This window comes from Rhinoraja longicauda, chromosome 11, assembly GCF_053455715.1.
Source record: "Rhinoraja longicauda isolate Sanriku21f chromosome 11, sRhiLon1.1, whole genome shotgun sequence".
Taxonomy (NCBI): domain Eukaryota; kingdom Metazoa; phylum Chordata; class Chondrichthyes; order Rajiformes; family Arhynchobatidae; genus Rhinoraja; species Rhinoraja longicauda.
The window spans coordinates 5440788-5461200 of record NC_135963.1 but is presented as its reverse complement, the minus strand read 5'-3'; the positions used below and the strand labels follow the sequence as shown (position 1 = coordinate 5461200).

The following is a 20413-nucleotide window of genomic DNA, read 5'->3' as shown; positions in this document are numbered from 1 at the left end:
AAACAAGTTCAGAAGTGATAGGAGCAGAATTAGGTAAATCTACTCTGCCATTCAATCACGGCTGATCTATCTTTCCCTCTTAACCCCATTCTCCTGACTTCTCTCCATAACCCACCACCCATACTAATCAAGAATCAATCTCTGCCTTAAAAATATCCGTTGACTTGGCCTCCACAGTCCTCTGTGGCAATGAATTCCAGATTCACCACCCTCTGACTAAAGAAATTCCTCATCTCCTTCCTAAAGGAACATCCTTTCATTCTGAGGCTATGACCCCTGGTCCCAGACTTTCCCACTAGTGGAAACATCCTCTCCACGTCCACTCTATCCAGGCCTTTCATTATTCAGTAAGTTTCAACGAGGTCCCCCCCTCATCCTTCTAAACTCCCACCAGTGCTGTCAAAATGCACAACACGCTGTGCAAGTTTGAAGGCAGAAGTAGGCAGCCTTGAACGTGATTCCAGGTGAGACTACCTCCATGGAAAGGTGCAGCTGTGCATCAGAACCAGCCATAGATACCTTGGATAAGGAGGCAGTTGAAAGAATTGAGCCATGTTCCTTTCCCCAATTGTCGTCAAGATGAACGTTATGGACAGTCAAAATGACTAGTTATGGAGGTGCGATCTGATCCTCACAATGATTCATTATTGTTTAAGTACGGAGGGTAATCAGGAAAGTAAAATTCCTTTTAAATGGTGTAGAGGTTTGCAGAGAATTGCTGAAGTTAGAAACCGCTGACTCCTCGAAAAGAACAGTTTTTATGAACTAAAGTCATGAGGCCATGGACGAAGAACAGTTGTGAACTCTGGTAACCCAAGTCTAGCAACTAGCCTGAAAAAGTTAGAACTGTCAGGAAGTAACTCGGATCTGTGTAACCCAAACCAAACCCTTATTTTGACCAAGGTAATGCCAAGTGGCCCCCTGGGGGAGGGTCATTTAGGACCTTGTCTCGGCCAAAATGTGATATATCCAATCTTCTCAAACGCATTAACGCACAAAAATTGACACACAAACAAAACAATACACAGGCAATGATTATTTGCACAACGGGAAACTTTATTTATAAATTTCAAAACCGTTACAATTCAATTCACACTAAGATTAGATTGCATGTCAGTAAAACCTTCAGTATCAATACATCTGCATCATTCTCAAACAGGTTTGTCAGATTGAGGTTACCTGCGGCTCAGCTCCAAATCAGCATGATATCCCTTTCTCCAACCACAGCAAGCCCTTTACTTGCTTAGTAGTCTTCTCCAGCAATGCACATTTTCTGAAGAATTTTTTTCTTCGAGATAATATCTAATCCATCTCAAAAAGCCATGTTTAAAAATAAAAGTAAAAGAAATATGCAGGAAACCTATCTAACAGTGTACTAATATTAAAACTACAAACAAGGACAACAGCAAAAATCTGCAGTGAAATCCAAGTATATCATTCATAGAGTTAGAGTCATAGTGAATTTATTCCTCTACTATGAATTTATTCCTCTACTAAATTCTAGCAGTTACGGCCTACTTTAAAACACTGCGTTGCGTTAACAATTCCCTGCAGAATCTAACGACACAAATTGTGTAGTAATCGAAAAGGCAGAAGTTCTCTTCTGCAGATTTTTTAGAATCAAGACATCTAAACATTTTTGAAACAAAAATGTGTCAGCTGTTCAGACAAGGAATTCCTCAAATATTAAACTTCAATGCCCACATTTATATATAAAGCTACACCCACTCACCCACACTAAAGAAAGGACAATTATCTCTCATTTAATGCAGATTCCTATATTTACATTGGACCATTAAGTTAGTGGCAAGACAGACGTAATTCTGCTCTATTCAAATTAAAATCTGGTTTCAAAATTATAATGCACATACATTTGATATGTTCATTGGTAATTCAGAAAGCTAAATTTAAATTGAACCTTGTAGAAAACATTGATAAAAAAGAAAGGAAAAACAAACTGACCACCGGGAAAACAGCAAAAAATGCACACGTTAAATTTTGCAATTCTAAATGGATGACTTAAAATTTGCAGAGCTCTAGAATAGGACTGAACTATGGCAATTTCAGCCTGCAGAAAGAAGTTCACATAGTTTAACATTTGTATGCAACTGAAACACGGGAGCAGAAAACCAGTTCACAAGCCAAAAATTCAGAGCGTGTCGCCAGACAAATATTAGTTTGTGGGAAATAAACTTTGCACAGAAGTGAAGGACATTTCCCTAAAAAAAAAATTCGCCTTATACAGGGATCCTTTGTGAGTTTTTGTGTTCATCAGCTCAACATGAGGAACTCAAAGGAATTCTCCACAAGGGTAGAAACTATCTCAGGGCCTGTTCCTGTGACCTATGAATCGGATACTGCCAGCTAGCTCTTCAGCGCTGTGCAGGAACGAAGGCATCATCTATGCACACTTTGTAGGGGGGGGGGGGGGGGGGGGGGGAGAATTGCCAAGAGGAAAGCAAGTTGGCCTTTTAAATGGAAAGTGAACGTGGCTTTTTAAACGCAATCCAAAGATTTACTGATTAAAAAGAAAACAAAAGTAATAACTTGTGGCATATTCAATCCTCTAAAATAAAATTGTACTGAAGATAGATTCACTCATCGAACCTCATGGAGGTTTCTGAGCTAATTATCAACCAAAATACAGTAAACTAGAGCACAAACCGGCCATTAAATGGTAGTTCACCATTAAAATTACACACCAAAATAACAGCATACCTCATCTTAAGATACAATTATCTGCCTGCAATGAGTGCTGCATAAATTGCTTATATATAACCCTCTCTCCAGGCTATTTCTCAAAAGCCTCTTCACAAGGCCCCAATGCAGAATAGCAAGGCCCAATCGGCAAAGCTGCTTTGTTTTACAACACTGAGCATTGATGCTTATCACATGGAGCAAAGAATGTGCACCATTTTTAGAAACTGTACACTGCATGGGGTGAAATAACCAGCAGCATTTATCAGCTGGAATGGAAGAGGGTTAAAATAAGACAATGTGGAATAGTCCATGGCAAAATATGTAGCTTTTTCTTCATAAATATACATACTGGATAGGTATTTACCTACTCCAACTCTCCCAACCCTTCCTATCAATCTATTATTAAACATATCCAACCCCCCCCCCCCCTAACCAAATTACACTGTAATTAGGAGATTTAGAATGAACAAATGACAGTCATTATAGAAACCTAATATAAATTGAAGTCTAAATTAAGAAGGCCTTTGGGACATGGAACTTTGTGTAGTTTTAAGTTAAACCCCTATCAAAGATAAGTTCTACTGTAATTTCTGCCAAAAAATCTCATAACTGCATAAAATATTGGAGCTATAAACCTCACACCCAAACATTGTGAATATATGCAAACTCCAACTTCATCCACAAGCAAAGTACTAAAGCAGCAAAACTAATCTGATGGCACCCGAGAAGACAGATAAAGATTCAGGTGCAGGCCCAAAACCTTAACCAGTCTCTTTTTCAGATGCTGACTGACGTATATTTCCATGCTTCTGTATAATTCCATACTCATAGCCTTTTATGGTTTAACTTGCATAAATTTGTGCATATGGTAATGAATTACATAACATTTGGCTAATCAGACTAACATGTAAATACCATTCTTGTACTGTTTACAAATGGGGGGTTTCATCACAATAATGCATACATGGGGGGGCCAATTAACTGGTTCAAATCTTTTCAACCCTGAAAGAATGCGCCTTTGTTCTTGCTTACCTTCAGTGTACTGCAGCAGAACTTAAGGTTCAAGGTCTGGGTGACACTGTGAAGTATAAAAATTGCACTTCATTTGCAATGAGTTGCGACTTCACATGGTACAAGAAAACTATACCAACAGGCTCCATTTTGAAACAGTTCCTTATAAAGTCAGTCTTACAATCAATTTGGCATTCAGTTGTGATACACGATGTATAGAACTGGTTTATCTTGTTTTAAACAGGGCACCATACTAATTTAGAATATATAGGTAACTAATCCTCTGCAATATCCCTTCAACTTTTGTTGCTGCTGTCTAAATACCCCAAATATTGCATGCATTGGTTACATATGGCAGAAAGCTTCAAAAGATCCAGACTATTCAAAAGTCATCATTTCCGATTGCTTCATTACTATTAAAAACACCAAATAATTTGATACAGGCCATTCTTCAACACATGCTCTAGAAGAATAAACAATAATGTGCAAAATTATCCCCAAAGTGTTTACCATGGAATAGAGAAATGCACCAGCAAGAAAAATAAAGGCTCAGATACTTGTTCTCTGCCACTTTCTCAGCATGTTTTATGCCATATCAATAGTTGATACGTGCACTAACTTTTCCCACTAACCAACCCACATTTCATGTAACTGCATAAAAGACACCAAATTCTGTCAAGCCCCCACCACGTTTAATCTGATTAAATACTTTATTAACAAACTCACATTCTCCACAGTTCCCTGACCAAGTTTTCAACGAACAGCTTTGCAAATATATGAATGAGTTGGGGTTGATGGTTATGTCAGAAGGGACGGTCAATGTCACAGACAAGGGTCCTTCTCCCTAAGTACGTCTCAGAAAAACTGGAAGGGAAAAATTAAAGGGGCCATGGAGGACAACGGGGTGGAATAAGGATGAAAGAGGGGCAATGGCCTCTCATTAGTAAAAGTGTGATAATGTTCTTAATACCTAGTCCTGCAAGCAGCTGTCAATGAACAAGGGGGACTAACCAGTCCAGAATTTAAACTGCTCCCTATAAGTGCAGTGACATGAAGCGCATTTCTCTTGGGGGTTGAAGTTTAATAGGTATTTATTCCAATTTGTAAATATGCTAACAGCGCCGTATTCTGCAACAAAATTACCCACATTTTCTTACTAAAGAAATTGAAGCTTATGAGTTCAGAATATTATTCATACGGTAAATGCACTGTTCTAATCCTAGCATCAAATCTTTTAACTGAGATCACAGCCAGCTGCGCAAATGTATAAAATGATATATATTGGCATAGAAACACAAACTACATGCAATTAAAAATAAAATTAGATCATTGGCAGTCTATGGCAAATATCCAGAGCCACCAGCATAAATGTACAATTCTGATAGACTGTGGGAGGTGATTGTCTTCCTCACCTTGGGATCCAGGACTGCTGCTGACCAATGTTAAGGAGTCTGGATCATCCAAACATTTGAACAGGCACGTGTGTAATCCCGGTGACGATTTTGTCAAGACTAATTCAATTTGGCCTGGATTTTGTCTGCAAGGTCACACTGTCAGAAGTGCTTAGGTCTATAATCTGACAAAGAATAAAAGCCTAAATTTAAAAATGAACAGAAAGAAATCCTATACGGTACCAACTGTGACCGTCACCCTACAGAACAGTAATCAAGACAAATATTCCTGTTCACATATAACCCACATATATCAATTTTGAAATTTAATTCAGCAAGATGGGGTATGGGTGAAACAGGTGGAGTGTTAATTGCTCAGGAATCAATATCAAAAGTATTTAGCTACATATTGCCTTTTAAAGATGAGCTCCACCAACTAATACATCAAGCAATAAGCAAATGCATTAATTTCAAACATTACAATCTTGATCAATCCAAAAAACAAAATTATAAACTCTTCTTTCAGAAATGCAAAGGTGGTCAATTTAACTTGTTCTCCATTTTATTCTTATTGCAATAGAGAACACAAAAGTTTTCTTTCAATTTGATGGTGAACAGTGCTACCAAAACAAGCTTTTGTATGTTTTTTGTATAAGCATTTTACTCATAGCTTATTTGAATGCTATATACATTGCAACCTACTTACAATCAAGAACGATTTGCATTAAATTAAAGATAAATTTTGAAATGCCAAATCACCTTCCCCTACAATTAGGCCAAGATGATATATAAACATTCAAATCCATTATTTATCAGCAAAATCATTCACTGGATGGCGGCTTAGCTTCTATTCAAAAATTTACCATGGTAGAATTAAGTTAATCAAAATGAAGTAGCAGGCGGCTATGCACTTTACATTTTTTTTATCATAGCTAAAGTAAACATCTCATATTTCGGCTTCCAATAACAGTGTGAACTTGACAGGTCGGCTCTGATTAGATGATATGGGGATGGTCTGGTAAGGAGGGGGAAGCTACAAGCCTATCATGAAGCAATGTCATCATAGGCTACTCCCCAAAGTTCGATGCCTTGGTGATGTTTAAAAAATATATAGACAAAGCAAAGAGAAATAAGTCTGTAAAATAAAGTTCCAAGCTCTAATTGTTAAAACCATCTTTGTAGAAACAAAATGAAACATATTTTTCTCTATGCAGCCCCACGCAAATTCCTCACCTTTTTGCCCAGCTTTAGAAAATCCTGCAAAAATGCATCCTACTGAAAACGTAGATTTTCTAGATTCAACGTAGAAAACGTTTCAGCTTATTTCCAAGCTGCTCTTGCTAGTATCTATCCGTGGGAGCATCTTGGTTGGTTTTCAATGTCAAAGGCACTTTATAAATTTTAATTCATCTAAGATACTGAGAATTACTTTTAATACTGCAAATTCATGAAATTAAACCACAATGACAGTAGAATGATTTGGCAAATGGAAAATAAAGAGTACAGCTTGGTAACAGGATGACAATTCATACCTAAAGGACAAAAGGACTACACAGAAGTGAGCTCATTTAATGAGTTGCAAAAGCTGAAGGTTTGGCTCTTGCTGTAACAATTATTGGGAGTCAGGATCGTTTGGTGATGGCATGTTATACGGGAGAAATTCAACTAAATTTCAGGTCAAGATAATTTATAAAGGTTAATAAATTGCATTAGCATTCAGTGCCTCAACTGATAAATTTATCACATTGGCTCTCAGTTATACAGATCAGTAAATCGACAGTTAATCTCACCTGAGTTTGCCGAGCTCAAAAGGACATGGGAATAAGTAGTGTTACAAATGGCATAGTCATGTGTGATGTAAATTGTGGACTAAACAAAGATTGCATTGCTATTATTTCCCAGCAAATGGTAAACATGCCGTGATTCGTGTAGCACAAAGGCCAAACGCAGCTGCAATGCATTCCAGTTAGGCAGCGAGCTGATGACTAATGCCACAGCTAACACAGCGAGCGGACAATTAGAGAGCTCACATGAGTGCTTTTGTGAGAGGAAAGAAAATAATTACAGAATCAAAATATCGTCACGAATAGGAAACTACTTTGCAAACAATCCCATCTTCCACAAAGCATGCAAGATTTCATTATTATCCATCAAAATATTTTCTTACGTTTCTGAGTGTTCACCTCAACTTATATTTGATACCCAAATAAGCACTGTCAAAATGTTAGTTATTTAGTAGTTGCATCACTACAATGGTAATAATTTATAATACTGCAGAGCTTCCATTGTTGGGCAGGGGGATCAAGGAAGCATCTCGTGCATTTTTAGTGTAAGGTGACCTAACTGTGAAAAAAAATTAATTTGGTATTTAAAACACCTTAGCAAAACACTCGTGTGTGAAAGTTTATACCCGGCTGTTATTTAAAATTGATGCAAGTGTGACTCTTAGAGAATTGAAATCAAGTGACAAAGACAAATGAAGGGGCATTAACACCAACCCTAAAGCTGCAGGTGGAATCCAATAGAATTTCATTCTCGTGTTACATCATTTTGGTGCTGTTCATTGTTGTCAATTCTAAATCCTACCATCTACCAGTCACATTGCAGATAGAAATTGTCACGACCTTCATTTGATGTTAATATACAGCTTAATTTATCAAATTACCCTTTGCCTTTGGTTGACAAGTGCAACCTGCACCAGCCATCTCAAGAACCCACAAAGATTCTGGAAAGCTAAAAATTAGCAATTGCATTCAATCAATATCACTAAATTTAAGTCCTGGATTACAAGATGCAGTTTATAGGCATTACAGTGTAATAAATTGTGTACTTTAGCCTAACACTGCTGAGAATAAAATTCTTAAAACTTTTGACAGCTAAGATACATTAAGAACATCATTCTGTTATGTAGACAAAACCAATAGCAAAGTGGTTAATAACCTTTAATGTTGTCATTCTCTATATTCAGTAGTTTATATAAGAATTGCAAATCCCACTAAATAGTTGAACAGATATAATTTGTAGCGCCAGTGATACTAGCAGCCACAAAACAGATAATCGCGAAAGAGCTAATACATTCACAGTGCATGAAGGGCATGCCGACACTTCAGATATAAATGATATGATCGAGTATTTATCCCATTGAAGGGAAATGTAATTGACAATTCCGAAAGGTATTGACCAGAGATTGAACAATAATGGCCAGATACTCCAAGATAGTTACAACCATCCGTGGGGGCTATTTTGAAAACTTTCCAGTTTAAAATCGCCGTCAGTATATCCCAATACATATAGACCTGCCACTCCCCATATGTATTAATTTCTCCTAAATTCTTCCGAGTCTCAGATTTTCAAATCATATTCTGCTGCAGAAGTAGGACAACGACTTGTACTGAGAATGTAACAAAATCTAATCCAAAACAATGCAAATTAACTTTGTCCAGGCTGTCTAGAGGCATTCATATTCAGAGCTCATGCACAGATATATTGCAAGTCAAACAAAGCTTTGGGTAAACTGTACTAAAGAACAAAGTTTTTTAAAAAGCACATTAAACAGTATATTTCAAATATGACTCAATCAACTATTCAGCCATTCTTTAACATTGTACTTTTCTTTAGTTACAGCTCAACCAATCTCAATGACAAATACAATATTCTCCTGCTGTTAAAACCAAATCGCATAATGACTCCTGTGAAGTTGCCCTCAAGCTACAGTAAAACTCAAAAATGTTGGGCTCATGGTCTATAATCAAATAGAGCCAGAGGCATCTACATTTTCATAATGGTTGCATTGAAATCTATAATAAAGAATAACATTAAGTCTGAAGAAGTCTCGACCCTAAACATCACCCATTCCTTCTCTCCAGAGATGGTGCCTGTCCCGCTGAGTTACTCCAGCATTTTGTGTCTACCTTCGATTTAAACCAGCATCCGCAGTTCTTTCCAACACATATTATTCTCCAAGATTCCTTCCAAGGAATCCTACTCCTGATTTCTACCCGGTATCTAAGGCCTTTACTTGCAGTATATGTATGTTAACACAATTAGACTTGACTATAAAGAGTACCATTCCAAATGTAGACCAATCCACTGACAACTGCTGTCCATAATCATTAATGCTTTGTCTGGCACCATTTTAGGAGGCACCAGTAAAAAGTACCACAAACCCCTCAACTTTAAGCAAAATGTGAAATGAAAGTTAAAACGACTCGCCGACTACCTTCCTTGCATTGCATCATAAGGCAGATTTGCAAATTAGTTTCTGCAAATACCTGTCTTTTATTAGATCAATTTTCATCTCGACAATACAAAGATTATCGGGCACACCATTTTGTTCAGGCATGATTACTCACCATAGGTTTGTCAAGGCTAAACTCTTCAGATCGGACATTTTATGAATCCTTGCAAGTATTAAAAGCTCTTTGGGATATTCACTGAAAACCACGTCAAGACAATGTAATCTGCCCTCTGTAGAAGTATACTGTGGAGCACATTTCTAGAATTGAACTAAGATGATATTTTCAGTTTTACTATATGACAAAAGAACCTGAAATGGATAAGGAGATCAATGAATAAAGGGGATAAGTGTTTCCACTGTAACATAAATGAACACAAACTCCTTGCAGAGGCAGAGTACCAGTTAATTAAGGTATAGAGGAAAACAACTGTTGTAATGTTTTTCTGGTGCCTATGCAGACAGTGGATGATTGTAAAGGAGGCATAGAGAATAATTTCTGTAATTATAAACAATCACCATGTCAAATCTTCAGCTAAACATAAATGGACCACGGGCTTTCATACTTAACATAATTCACACTTTTAAGTTTTTGCAAATTTTTCATTTCAAATAAAATCCAAAATTTCTCATCTGTGAATTTGCAACATCAATTTCAATAAAGAGCTTCATGTGTGAACAGAACTCACATTGAGGATCAACCTGCAGATGGCTCGTGGTTCTTTGTCATAGTACTCATTCGATTCTCCAAATCTAAAAAAGTAGTCCCCAACAGCTGGGCTACTGAACGTTCTTTGTGGCTCAAGGAGGGGTTTGATTAATGCCTGCAAAATTAGATTCTGTGAAAATGGGCCCAACTGTGAAACTAAGTTACAGTAACCGACCGGCACACTGTTTTTACGGTAAAAACAGTACAATTCACCTCCATTATTTTATCCAATTGAAACAATCAAAGAGCATTCAATTCAAAATAGCATGTTGAAGTGAAGAACAAATCTAATGTCTATTAAGTTAAAATGCCCGCTCAGAACAATGTTATCCACAGCAAAAAAACCTCAACACTTCATTCTCATGTCCAGCAAAATAAGCACAACCCAAAACATTTATTCAACAGTTACTACTTCAGTTAGCAATTTCTAAAGCAATTTACAACAAAATGTCAACTTTGCTCTGGAAAATATTATGCGCCCATTTGGAAAACTAGAAATAACTCTCAATGTTTGAAGCATCAACATCAAAAGCAGGTATTCTTGATTATTTATTAAGATGAACATCAATGCAGTTGAAATGCAACACACTCCTGACCTACCTACCTTCATCAACAAAATATAAGTGCATACAGTCCAAGTAACCTAAGAGAAGCTAGCACAGCATCACCCAAAGTAGATTTCCACTTAGTGGAATCTCAGTCATCAATTAATACAATTTAGGAAATACTTACCCTTTTATAGAGATTTGTAATCAGCAATACTAGCAGGGAAAACACCTATCATCAATTCAATTCCTACAAGCTTTACATGCTAAGTATGTGATCAAGGACACATTCTCTACAGAAAACTTCAGTTTAAGAGAAACGGGCAAAAACAATTTCAAGTGTTACTGCACAGTAAGACATCTCCATTTCAGTCAAGATTTATTCTAAGGTACTTACACTGCATAGCTCCTTGAAGAAACAGAATCAAGGATGGTGCACGGCATACGCCAGGTTACCCTTACAGAGCTAGAGCTATAGTGGTTGGAACACACCTGTACTTCAATAAATACACTGGCAAACAGAGACTGCATTTTGCATAATTAAACTGAGCAACTATTATAATATGCAGGTGCAAAAAGTGCAATTTGCACAGAAACAAGTCACTTTCAAAAAGATAAATAGGCAAAAGCAATCCAAATTTTTTTTAAAATTCAGATTTAAAAATAGCAAATTGCAACTAAATAATGTGGAGCAGGTCATAATTCATCAGAAAACAAATCCATTGTCAGTTTAAGAAACTGCTTTGTCATTAGTCAATACTTCGACTGATACCTTACCATCAGTTTTCCTAATCTCCTTCTGTTAGAAAAAAAAGTTATGGGGCACTATTTTGCATGGCAGTAATTACAGACTGCAAACAAATAGACAAGTACTTCCTAAGTAGCTTGCCATAGTGATAATCAGAATGAAACTGCAAAGAAAAGCTAAGAATGCCACTCATAAGATTAAATAGAAGATTACACCTTCATACATCCCCGCTATAGAACGATTATGCAAAATATAAACTGCTTTCAACTATGCATTTTACTGATGAGCTAAATTGCAATAATAATGGACTCAAGAACTTGGGCTACATTAGCAACAGGATCTAAATTGAAACTTTCCACATCTGAAGTCCTATTTTGACTAAAAAAAAATCCACAAGACAGAGAAATGTGTTGCAATACCAGGTGACAATCCAATGGGCACAACACAATTCTTATAACTTTACCCATAGATCCAACTTACCCACAAACAAAGGTTTTCATATCATTTATTGTCAAGCACAAAACAAGCATTTTAAAAGTGAACAGGTATACAGTGAAATTAATACATTTTACAACAAAAGCACATGTCACTTTAAAGACTGAATAAAAATAGAAAATACATATGCTGGAATGTTCAAACTATTGTGATTCACTAAAAGCAAACCAAATTTGCAATTCTACACAAAATAATGGTTATCAAGTTCTCTACCTCTTAGGTATGACAATAGCAACAAACACTATGTTTCTTAACCAAAAAACAAAATTAAGATCTTCATCAAGACGTCTGCATCCATAAATTTTACAAAGGCTTTTCCCATAATGACGCAAATATCTCCACTTCACATTACTGGCCCTGCACAGAAGAAATACATAAGAAATACACAAGTGGTTACCAACATGAAAAACACTTCAAGTACACCGAGAGTGGACAGGATCCTCTTTCTGCGAAAAGAAAGATTAAACATATCTGATAGTTTCTGATTTTTGCATTGCCTGCATTGAGGGGGGAAATTTGCAAAATGAAGAACCTTTGAAATAACGTGACATTACAGTTCTCAAGTGCAATTCTTCGAAGTCAATTGCATTAGTTATGGAAAACTGCGTTGAAAACACTATGTTCTGCACGTCACACTACCTTAATTTCATTGCTCTCAGAAACATCCATGAGCTCACAGGAAGATTTCTACGTGCCAAATAAGGAGAAAAGTCTTGCCCCTACAGTGAGTGCACTTCTATCTTTCATAGGTATTTACCTGGGGGGGTTGCTGTGCTGGTGGGTGCTGGGGCATCGGCTGGGAATTTGTCTGACTGTAGTACGCAGCTTGCTGTCTGTAATACTCAGCCCATGCAGCACTGTAGTCTGGTTGTCCACCTGGTTGAAGCGTTGTACTAGAGGCTTGGGCTGCCTGGCCTGAAAGTTTTTAAAAATGCACCAATAAATCACTGACCAAATACAGACGATTTAAACCTATTAATCACATTTCACACAGAAAATGACATACTTTGCTTCTTGTAGTATTCCTCCCAAGCTTTGGTGTAATCTTGCTGGGGGCCTTGTGGTTGTTGTCCCTGTTGACCTATAAAATAAACATTGACGAAATTGTAAGAATATATTTCCTCAAGTACAAAAATTGGAACCACAATTCACTATATCCCGTGAGTTTTCAAATCGTGACACGGGACAACCTGAAAATCTACTTGGTCATTAGATTGTTTAGTTTAGAGGACCGCATGCAAACAGGCCCTTCAGCCTATGCCGGCATTGATCACCAGCATACCATGTTATCAAACTATCGCATCCTACACACTAGGGGTAATTTACAAAAGCCAATTAACCTACAATCTTTGGAACGTGGGATGAAACTGGAGCACACGGAAAGAATCCTCAGGGTCACGGGGGGGGGGGGGGGAGAGATGGACCAGCTCTGCACAGACAGCACCCATTGTCAGGATTCAACTGTCTCTGATGCTGTGATGCAGCAGCTCTACCCTTGTGCCACCCTATCTATAGCTAAACCAATTCATGGAACAATGATAATTCAAATCACTCAAAAAGAGTTTTACATTTTCAGGTGCCAATGGTTACAAGCACTTGAATGTAAGAAACGGCTAATAGTTTTGACAATTACAGATACTTGTAAGAAATCCCTAAACATCAGTCAAAGCCAGCACATTAATAGATGTGAGTCTAGTAAGAAACTAATGTATAGATTATTGACAAAATGCTGGAGTAACTCAGCAGGTCAGGCAGCATCTCGGGAGAGAAGGAATGGGTGACCTTTCGGGTCGAGACCCTTCTTCAGACTGAAGAAGGGTCGAGACCCGAAATGTCACCCATTCCTTCTCTCCCGAGATGCTGCCTGACCTGCTGAGTTACTCCAGCATTTTGTGAATAAATACCTTCGATTTGTACCAGCATCTGCAGTTATTTTCTTATAGATTATTGACTATCCACCTATAATCTCAGTATAATCAGTGTAATTACATAGATGAATGAAATGAAACGGTTCTGAAGGTGGGTTCTTACATTTTAGATGGTATATCCCCCTCTGTATCAGTTTGAATTAAAATTACCTAATTTCTTGTAATATTCTTCCCAGGCCTTGGTGTAATCAGTCGGAGGATTTGGAGGCGCACTCGGTTGGTTTGGATCACCTGCTGTGAAAAGTACACCACAAATTAGCACGGTAGCCCTACAACTTTGAATTGCCATGGAGGACAGAGGAGAGAGAGGTCGGAACATTAGGAAAAACCAAAAGCTGCTAGAACTAAATTGAACAGAGCTTTTTTTGAACCCTCTGTATGAAGTGAATTTAGGCACACACTCCACAAAACAAAAATAATAGTAACACTGTTTTCCCAAAAGTAGTCTACATGAACTACATGATAAATCTTTTGGGTAAGATGCAAACTTAGTTCTCAAAGTTTTGAAAACTGCAGCAGTTAACTTGTTGTCAGTGTAGCCAGAAGATCTATATAAAAATACCCGATGATTTACCCGGTGCAGAATTTGGGGTATTGCCCTGACCAGTGCTTGGAGCTGCAGGTGGCTGCTGCGCTTGTTGCTGATAATACTGAGCGTAATACGCTGCCCATGCAGCGGTATTTGCATCTCCAGCTTTATCTACAATAAATTAAAAATATTTTATTACTACTGGTATTCAAACACTGCAGATAAAAATGTTCAAGTTATGTAATATATTACAGCATTACAGCAAGGTAAGCGGTTCATTGTTTCTTGCCCTCTACCTTTGCTGAAGGTGATGGTCCTTGCTGGGGTATGGTTCCACCACCGGTATAAGATACCCTCCAGTATCCAGCCCGGGTGACCATTTGCAAACAGCTGACCTCTCGACCGTGCAAGAAACCAGTCGAGGCCAACACAGTTTTCGACTGATTATGGCACGCACGCACTTCTGATGCAGGTTAAAAATAGATAGCAGTAGGAGTGGGAATCCTAAACGGTTTGACCCCATCCATTGCTGCCCCATCCCTGCGAGTGCCAAAGCCAAACTTAGCCCCACCGTAGCTGACATCAGCCAACTCAGCACAAACCAGGGCTCAAACCTGGACTCAACGTGCCTCTATGGCTCACTTGCATCAACGGAGCCCTCAGAGTAAGAGCTTAGACTGCTTTTATAAAGCTATGATGGAGAATGTCAAGCATGAAACTGTGTCTTACTTGGATCTGGTTGACCCTGCTGTTGCCAGGGCTGATAGGCATTCCCCCATCCTTGTGGAGCATAAGGTGCTGGTGGTCCACTGCAGAAGTTAAGAGATCAGGTAATGATAACATCTTACATACTTTAATCAGCAATCACATGAAAGGAATTATGCCAGTTACGCCATGCTACTTACTGTTGTGGTGGGCCAGGAGGGCCGGGATTATAGGGCCCAGGATTATAGGGTCCCATTGGAGGTCCAGGACCTGGGGGACCCGGGGGCCCATGAGGGGCCGGTGGGCCATGGGGTCCGTGGGGACCGTGAGGGCCAGGTGGCCCAGGAGGACCAGTAGGAGCCTGAATACACAAACATAATCGCATGAAACACAATCAGACATGCAAACCGGGAAATCTCTGCAGAGGGAACAGATCGTAAACATCATTAACCATTATTCTCAATCTAATCAAATGTAATGTTGCTCTTTTTACTTGTTTAAAAAGAAAATCATTCATCGGCAATATTTTTAGAATAGGACCATTCAGACCAATAAAGCGGCACGGTGGCGCAGCGGTAGAGTTGCTGCCTTACAGCGCCAGAGCCAGAGTTCGATCCCAAGGGTGCTGTCTGTACAGAGTTTGTACGTTCTCCCCGTGACCTGCGTGGGTTTTCTCCAATATCTTTGGTTTCCTCCCACACTCCAAAGTGCTTCAGGTTCGTAGGTTAATTGGTTTGGTATTACAAATGTAAATTGTCTCCAGTGTTACTAGGATAGTGTTAGTGTGCAGGGATTGCTGGTCGGTGCAGACTCGGTGGGCTGGAGGGCCTGTTTCTCTAAATTAAAGTAAAGGATGAATAAGGCCATTATTTTAATGGAAAACTGAGTTTGGTATAATATTCCAAAATGACTCTATTTGAACTTTTTTTGGAGAGAAGTGTATTTAAATAGACCTCTTAGAAAACAAATCTTATTTTTAAACCACACATTTTAAGTCACACAGCATGAAAACAGGCCCATTGGCCCACCTTGCTCATGTCGACCAAGATGACCCACCTACACTAGTCCAATCTACCGATGTCCCTCACCTTTCCTAACCATGTAACTGTCCAAATGTCTTTTAAATGTTGTTGCAGTTCCTGCTTCAACTACCACCTCTGGAAGCTCACGTCATATACCCACCAAAATGCATGTGAAATAGTTGCCCTAGATTCCTATTAAATCTCTTTGCTCTCAGCTTAAATCTATGTCTTCTGGTTCTTGATTCCTCTACTCTGCATAAAAAAACATGTGCATTCACCCTATCTATTCTCCTCATGATCTTATATGCCTCTATAAGATCACCCCTCAGCCTCCTGCGCTCCAAGGAAAATGTCCCAGCATGCCCAACCTCTCCTTGTAGGTCCAGCCCACAGGTCCTGGCACCATCCTCGTAAATCTTCTTTGCACTCTTTTTCCAGCTTAACTATAGCAGCGTGACTAAAACTGAAAACAATTTGTTCTTGATGAATTATGTATTTTTACAGAACCTTAAATTACTACATTTTATTGGCTTATGTACAATGTCATCATATTAGTGGCTATGAACTGCTATCATATAATTCAGCCCTAACGTGAGCACATGCTTGAACCAAGTGCAAAGAATGCCATTACTGCTGACTCAATCTAATGGACACTGCATGCCTGCTACAACTGATGCAATTCCAGAAGTAAACTCAGCAAGAACTTCTGATAATTCCTCCTAATAACCCACAATAGATAAATCAGCTCCAAGAGACAGCTTTGATCGCAACTCATATCCACGAAAATGCAATGATCTCTGTTCTCTACTCAGAAATCGCACAACAGAATACTTTTTGTTTTGCACACTGCAACTAACAAGATCCATATTTTTATCTCACATTTTACTTTGTTCATGGTTCATACCCCTCCCTCTTTCAGTCTTACATGCTCCCCATCCTTCCATTACATTGATGTTGAGAGTTTAGCCATTATGCCCCATTGATGCCAAAGGTCTTGGCCAATACGTGCACGGTCAAGAATTGGTAAAGTTGAAAAAAAAATCAGACCATAAAACCGTGCAGCATAAAACTGCCAGCAAATTAAAGACCAAAACATAGACCAAATATTGTTGTCATTTTGTATACATTTGATGGATGGAACCAAACTTGCTACCAAGGAAACCACTTGCAAGATACAAGAGGAAACCTACCAAGTGTCAAAGATAACTGACAAGTTAATGCCAGAATTACAAACTCTACTCTAACTGAATGATTGAAAACCTAAACGATAAATGGTATTTGTCAATTAAATGGGATGTTGATTCAATTGTACAAGAATTAAATTTCCCACAGTGCCATTGTTAATCTGTTGATGGGTCAGTAAGCTCCACTGGGCAACAATCTTTCAGACTTCACCTCCCCAACTACTTCTTCATAACACTGACTTCAGAAGTATCCTTCAAAGTTCATTTTAACTGTGCCTCAGCCCCCCCCCCCCCCCCCCCAATCTCACAACAATGCCACTATAAAGCACATAGACATTGTTTCATACTTTAGTTTAGAGACACAGTATGGAAACAGGTCCTTCGGCCCACTAAGTCCACACCGACCACTGATCTCCCATTCACACTGGTTCCACGTCACCCTACTTTCTCATCTGCTTACCTACACACTGGCGGCAATTTACAGAGGATGATTAACCGTGCGTCTTTGAGATGTGGGAGGAAACCGGAGCACCTGGAACAAGCCCATGCTGGCACAGGGAGAACAGACACACTCCACACAGACAGCACCCGAGGTCAGGATCGAACCTGGGTCTCTAGTGCTGTGACGAACAATGTTACCCATTTTAAAACCAGAAGAGGCAATTGAGCCATCAAACACTGGATTGAAAGCAGACTGTATTACCGACTATTCCATTACCAACTTTCCACTTAACCATTGTTCAACCTGACACAACTTTTATTTCTCAGCACACAGATCGCCCTCAACACTTCAGGAACTAGAAGTCTGGATATTGATATACTATAAATTGACTTTGGGGAACTTCCTCCAATGTAACAACATAGGGTGCATGAACAGTAAACTACAAAGTTAAGGCACGACAATTTGTTCACGCAGTTGGAAAATGTGTACGCTGTTAGCCTGTAACAATGGACCTGAAAAACAGCTCCATCATGTGATTTGTTTCACAAAAATTGTAGGAGAAAGCTCACCCCAATCTTCTCTTCAATAAGTTGTCTGGCATAGTCAATCTGCTGTGTTGATCCACGAATAATAAACATTTTAAAGTTGGGATCAGCATTTGGAGGAGGATTTCTCTGAAGCTCTATCCGTGCTCCTGATTGTTGACTGATTGCTTTTACAGTCTCGCCTCCTGAAGTAGAAAAGGAGAGATTTTGAGGAAAAAGTTTACAAATCCTTCAAACAAGGATGTCACTCACAGATGTATGATCTGATTAAACCACAGGCAGTAATCTTTGGTATATGCCAGTACTTGGGATACTGATTTGTCTGGACCATGTGTTTAGCACTCCCAACCATGATGGTGGTGGTAAAAAATTCCCTCATCTGTCTGCAATAGCTTTCACATCAGATGAATGTCCCACCAAGTTGAAAAGATTAAATTGTTCCGAAACACTTGCGAAAAGTAGATTAGTATCCAAGTACTGGTAGTTTTATGAAATTGTCGCTTATTTACAGTCCAAACTCATGATACACAGCCTCCATCCAAATTTCACCCAATCCTAGTGAGTGGTTGGCATTCCAACCTGTCATTACACTAAGATTGTAACATGTTTGCAGCTGGCAGATATATATTTTTTAATATCTCAGCACCTGGGAGTCAATTATCACTCCTTAATTAATAAACCTGAACATCATGGTAGCATAATGCTTTACTCATTCCGCATCACCATCTCACCATCACTCTGCTTCCAACCATCCATTACTACCATTATCACCACAAATTGCTGAGGCAATAAGGAAAAATTAATCTACGAGGAAGATAAATAATAACAAGCGAGGAACTTGCTTTAAGCTAAAATGCAGATAAGCCAGAGAATGTGGGAGTGGAGCATAAACATATGAACAAACTTGCTGGATTGACTGACTGAATGAGCTGCTGCTAATATTTTTTAAGGTCATTCAAAAATTTCATTCAGGCAATTTCAAATATAGGACTCCAGCTATTTTTTTAAAGCTGTCTGTGTCCTTTGGTACACCGATCAAGAAATGTGATACTCCCAAATCAAGGGACGGTCGTAATTTCTGGACTGGAACAGGCTTCGATCAGTTCTCCAGCTATGGACAAAAGATCGATAGTCAGTGCCCACCTTGATTCTCTCTTCGGACTAAAAACCAGGTCAAAAATCTTGGTGTAATTCCAGACTCTGATCTAAATTTCAACAGCTACATAAACTCAATAACTAAATCAGCCTACTATCACCTGAGAAACACTGCAAGAGTTAGAGGTTTCATGTCTAAACAAGACCTTGAAAAGCTCATCCACGCATTTATTTCAAATAGGCTTGATTATTGTAATGGTCTTCTGACAAGCCTATCTAAAGGGGCTGTTCGCAAGTTGCAGTTCGTCCAAAACGCCGCTGCTAGAGTCGTAACAAAAGCTAAAAAATTTGAATACATTACACCAATTCTCAGATCTCTACACTGGCTACCAGTCAGTCAGAGAATAGAATTCAAAGTACTTCTAAGTGTCTACAAATCACTAAATGGTCTTGGACCAAAATACATTTCAGACCATCTCTCACCTTACATTCCTGCTAGACCCCTTAAGTCAGCTGGGACCAGTCTATTAAACACTCCAAGAGTAAAAACAAAACACGGTGAAGCAGCTTTTAGTCACTCTGCTTCGTGCATCTGGAATAAACTCCCCGAAGAACTCAAACAGGCCCAAACTAAATATATTCAAAACTAGGCTTAAAACCATGTTCTGCAGTGTCTATGACTAGCACTTTGATTCTTGTTACTCTATATATCTTACTTTTGGTCTATTCTTATTACTTTTTATTATATTTTATTACTTTTTGTCTAATTCTATTACTCTATCGCTCGTGTGCAGGACGACGTTCGCTGTTGGCTTCTGTCGTCGTCCAACATGTTGACAGAATCAGTCACCCAACGCGTCGCCGAGTGCATAGTGTCGTCTTTTCCGGGGGATCGCCACGAGGAGGCTTCTGTCATGATCCCCCATTACTCTATTAATCTTACTTATAGCTATTATTTATTTATCTTATTGCTCTTATTATTTGTATTTTCCCACCTTTTCTGTATATTTATGCTCTGTGTAAAGCACTTTGAATTGCCATTGCTGTATGAAATGTGTATATAAATAAACTTGCCGTGCCTTATATTCCACAGGGTACGGTCTCTGCTTTTTGTAATATTATTATGTACT

The 20413-nt window shown here is 38.7% G+C and overlaps 1 protein-coding gene across 11 annotated transcripts in view; it reads right to left on the bottom strand.

Moving 5' to 3' along the window:
* Window positions 1–1059: 1059 nt before the first annotated feature.
* fubp1 (far upstream element (FUSE) binding protein 1) overlaps window positions 1060–20413 on the bottom strand; it is a 33393-nt gene continuing 14039 nt past the window's right edge. For 5 of the 11 annotated variants that reach the window (XM_078408152.1, XM_078408150.1, XM_078408159.1 and 2 more), the window contains 10 exons: window positions 18213–18373; window positions 15196–15356; window positions 15020–15099; window positions 14336–14461; window positions 13912–13995; window positions 12840–12914; window positions 12591–12748; window positions 10026–10160; window positions 5124–5287; window positions 1060–3778 (listed from right to left, as the gene is read on the bottom strand). In XM_078408152.1, coding sequence (XP_078264278.1) covers window positions 5228–5287; window positions 10026–10160; window positions 12591–12748; window positions 12840–12914; window positions 13912–13995; window positions 14336–14461; window positions 15020–15099; window positions 15196–15356; window positions 18213–18373 — 1040 coding nt within the window. In that variant the 3' untranslated portion in view covers window positions 1060–3778; window positions 5124–5227. The other 6 variants (XM_078408151.1, XM_078408155.1, XM_078408153.1 and 3 more) reach the window with 6 other exon arrangements.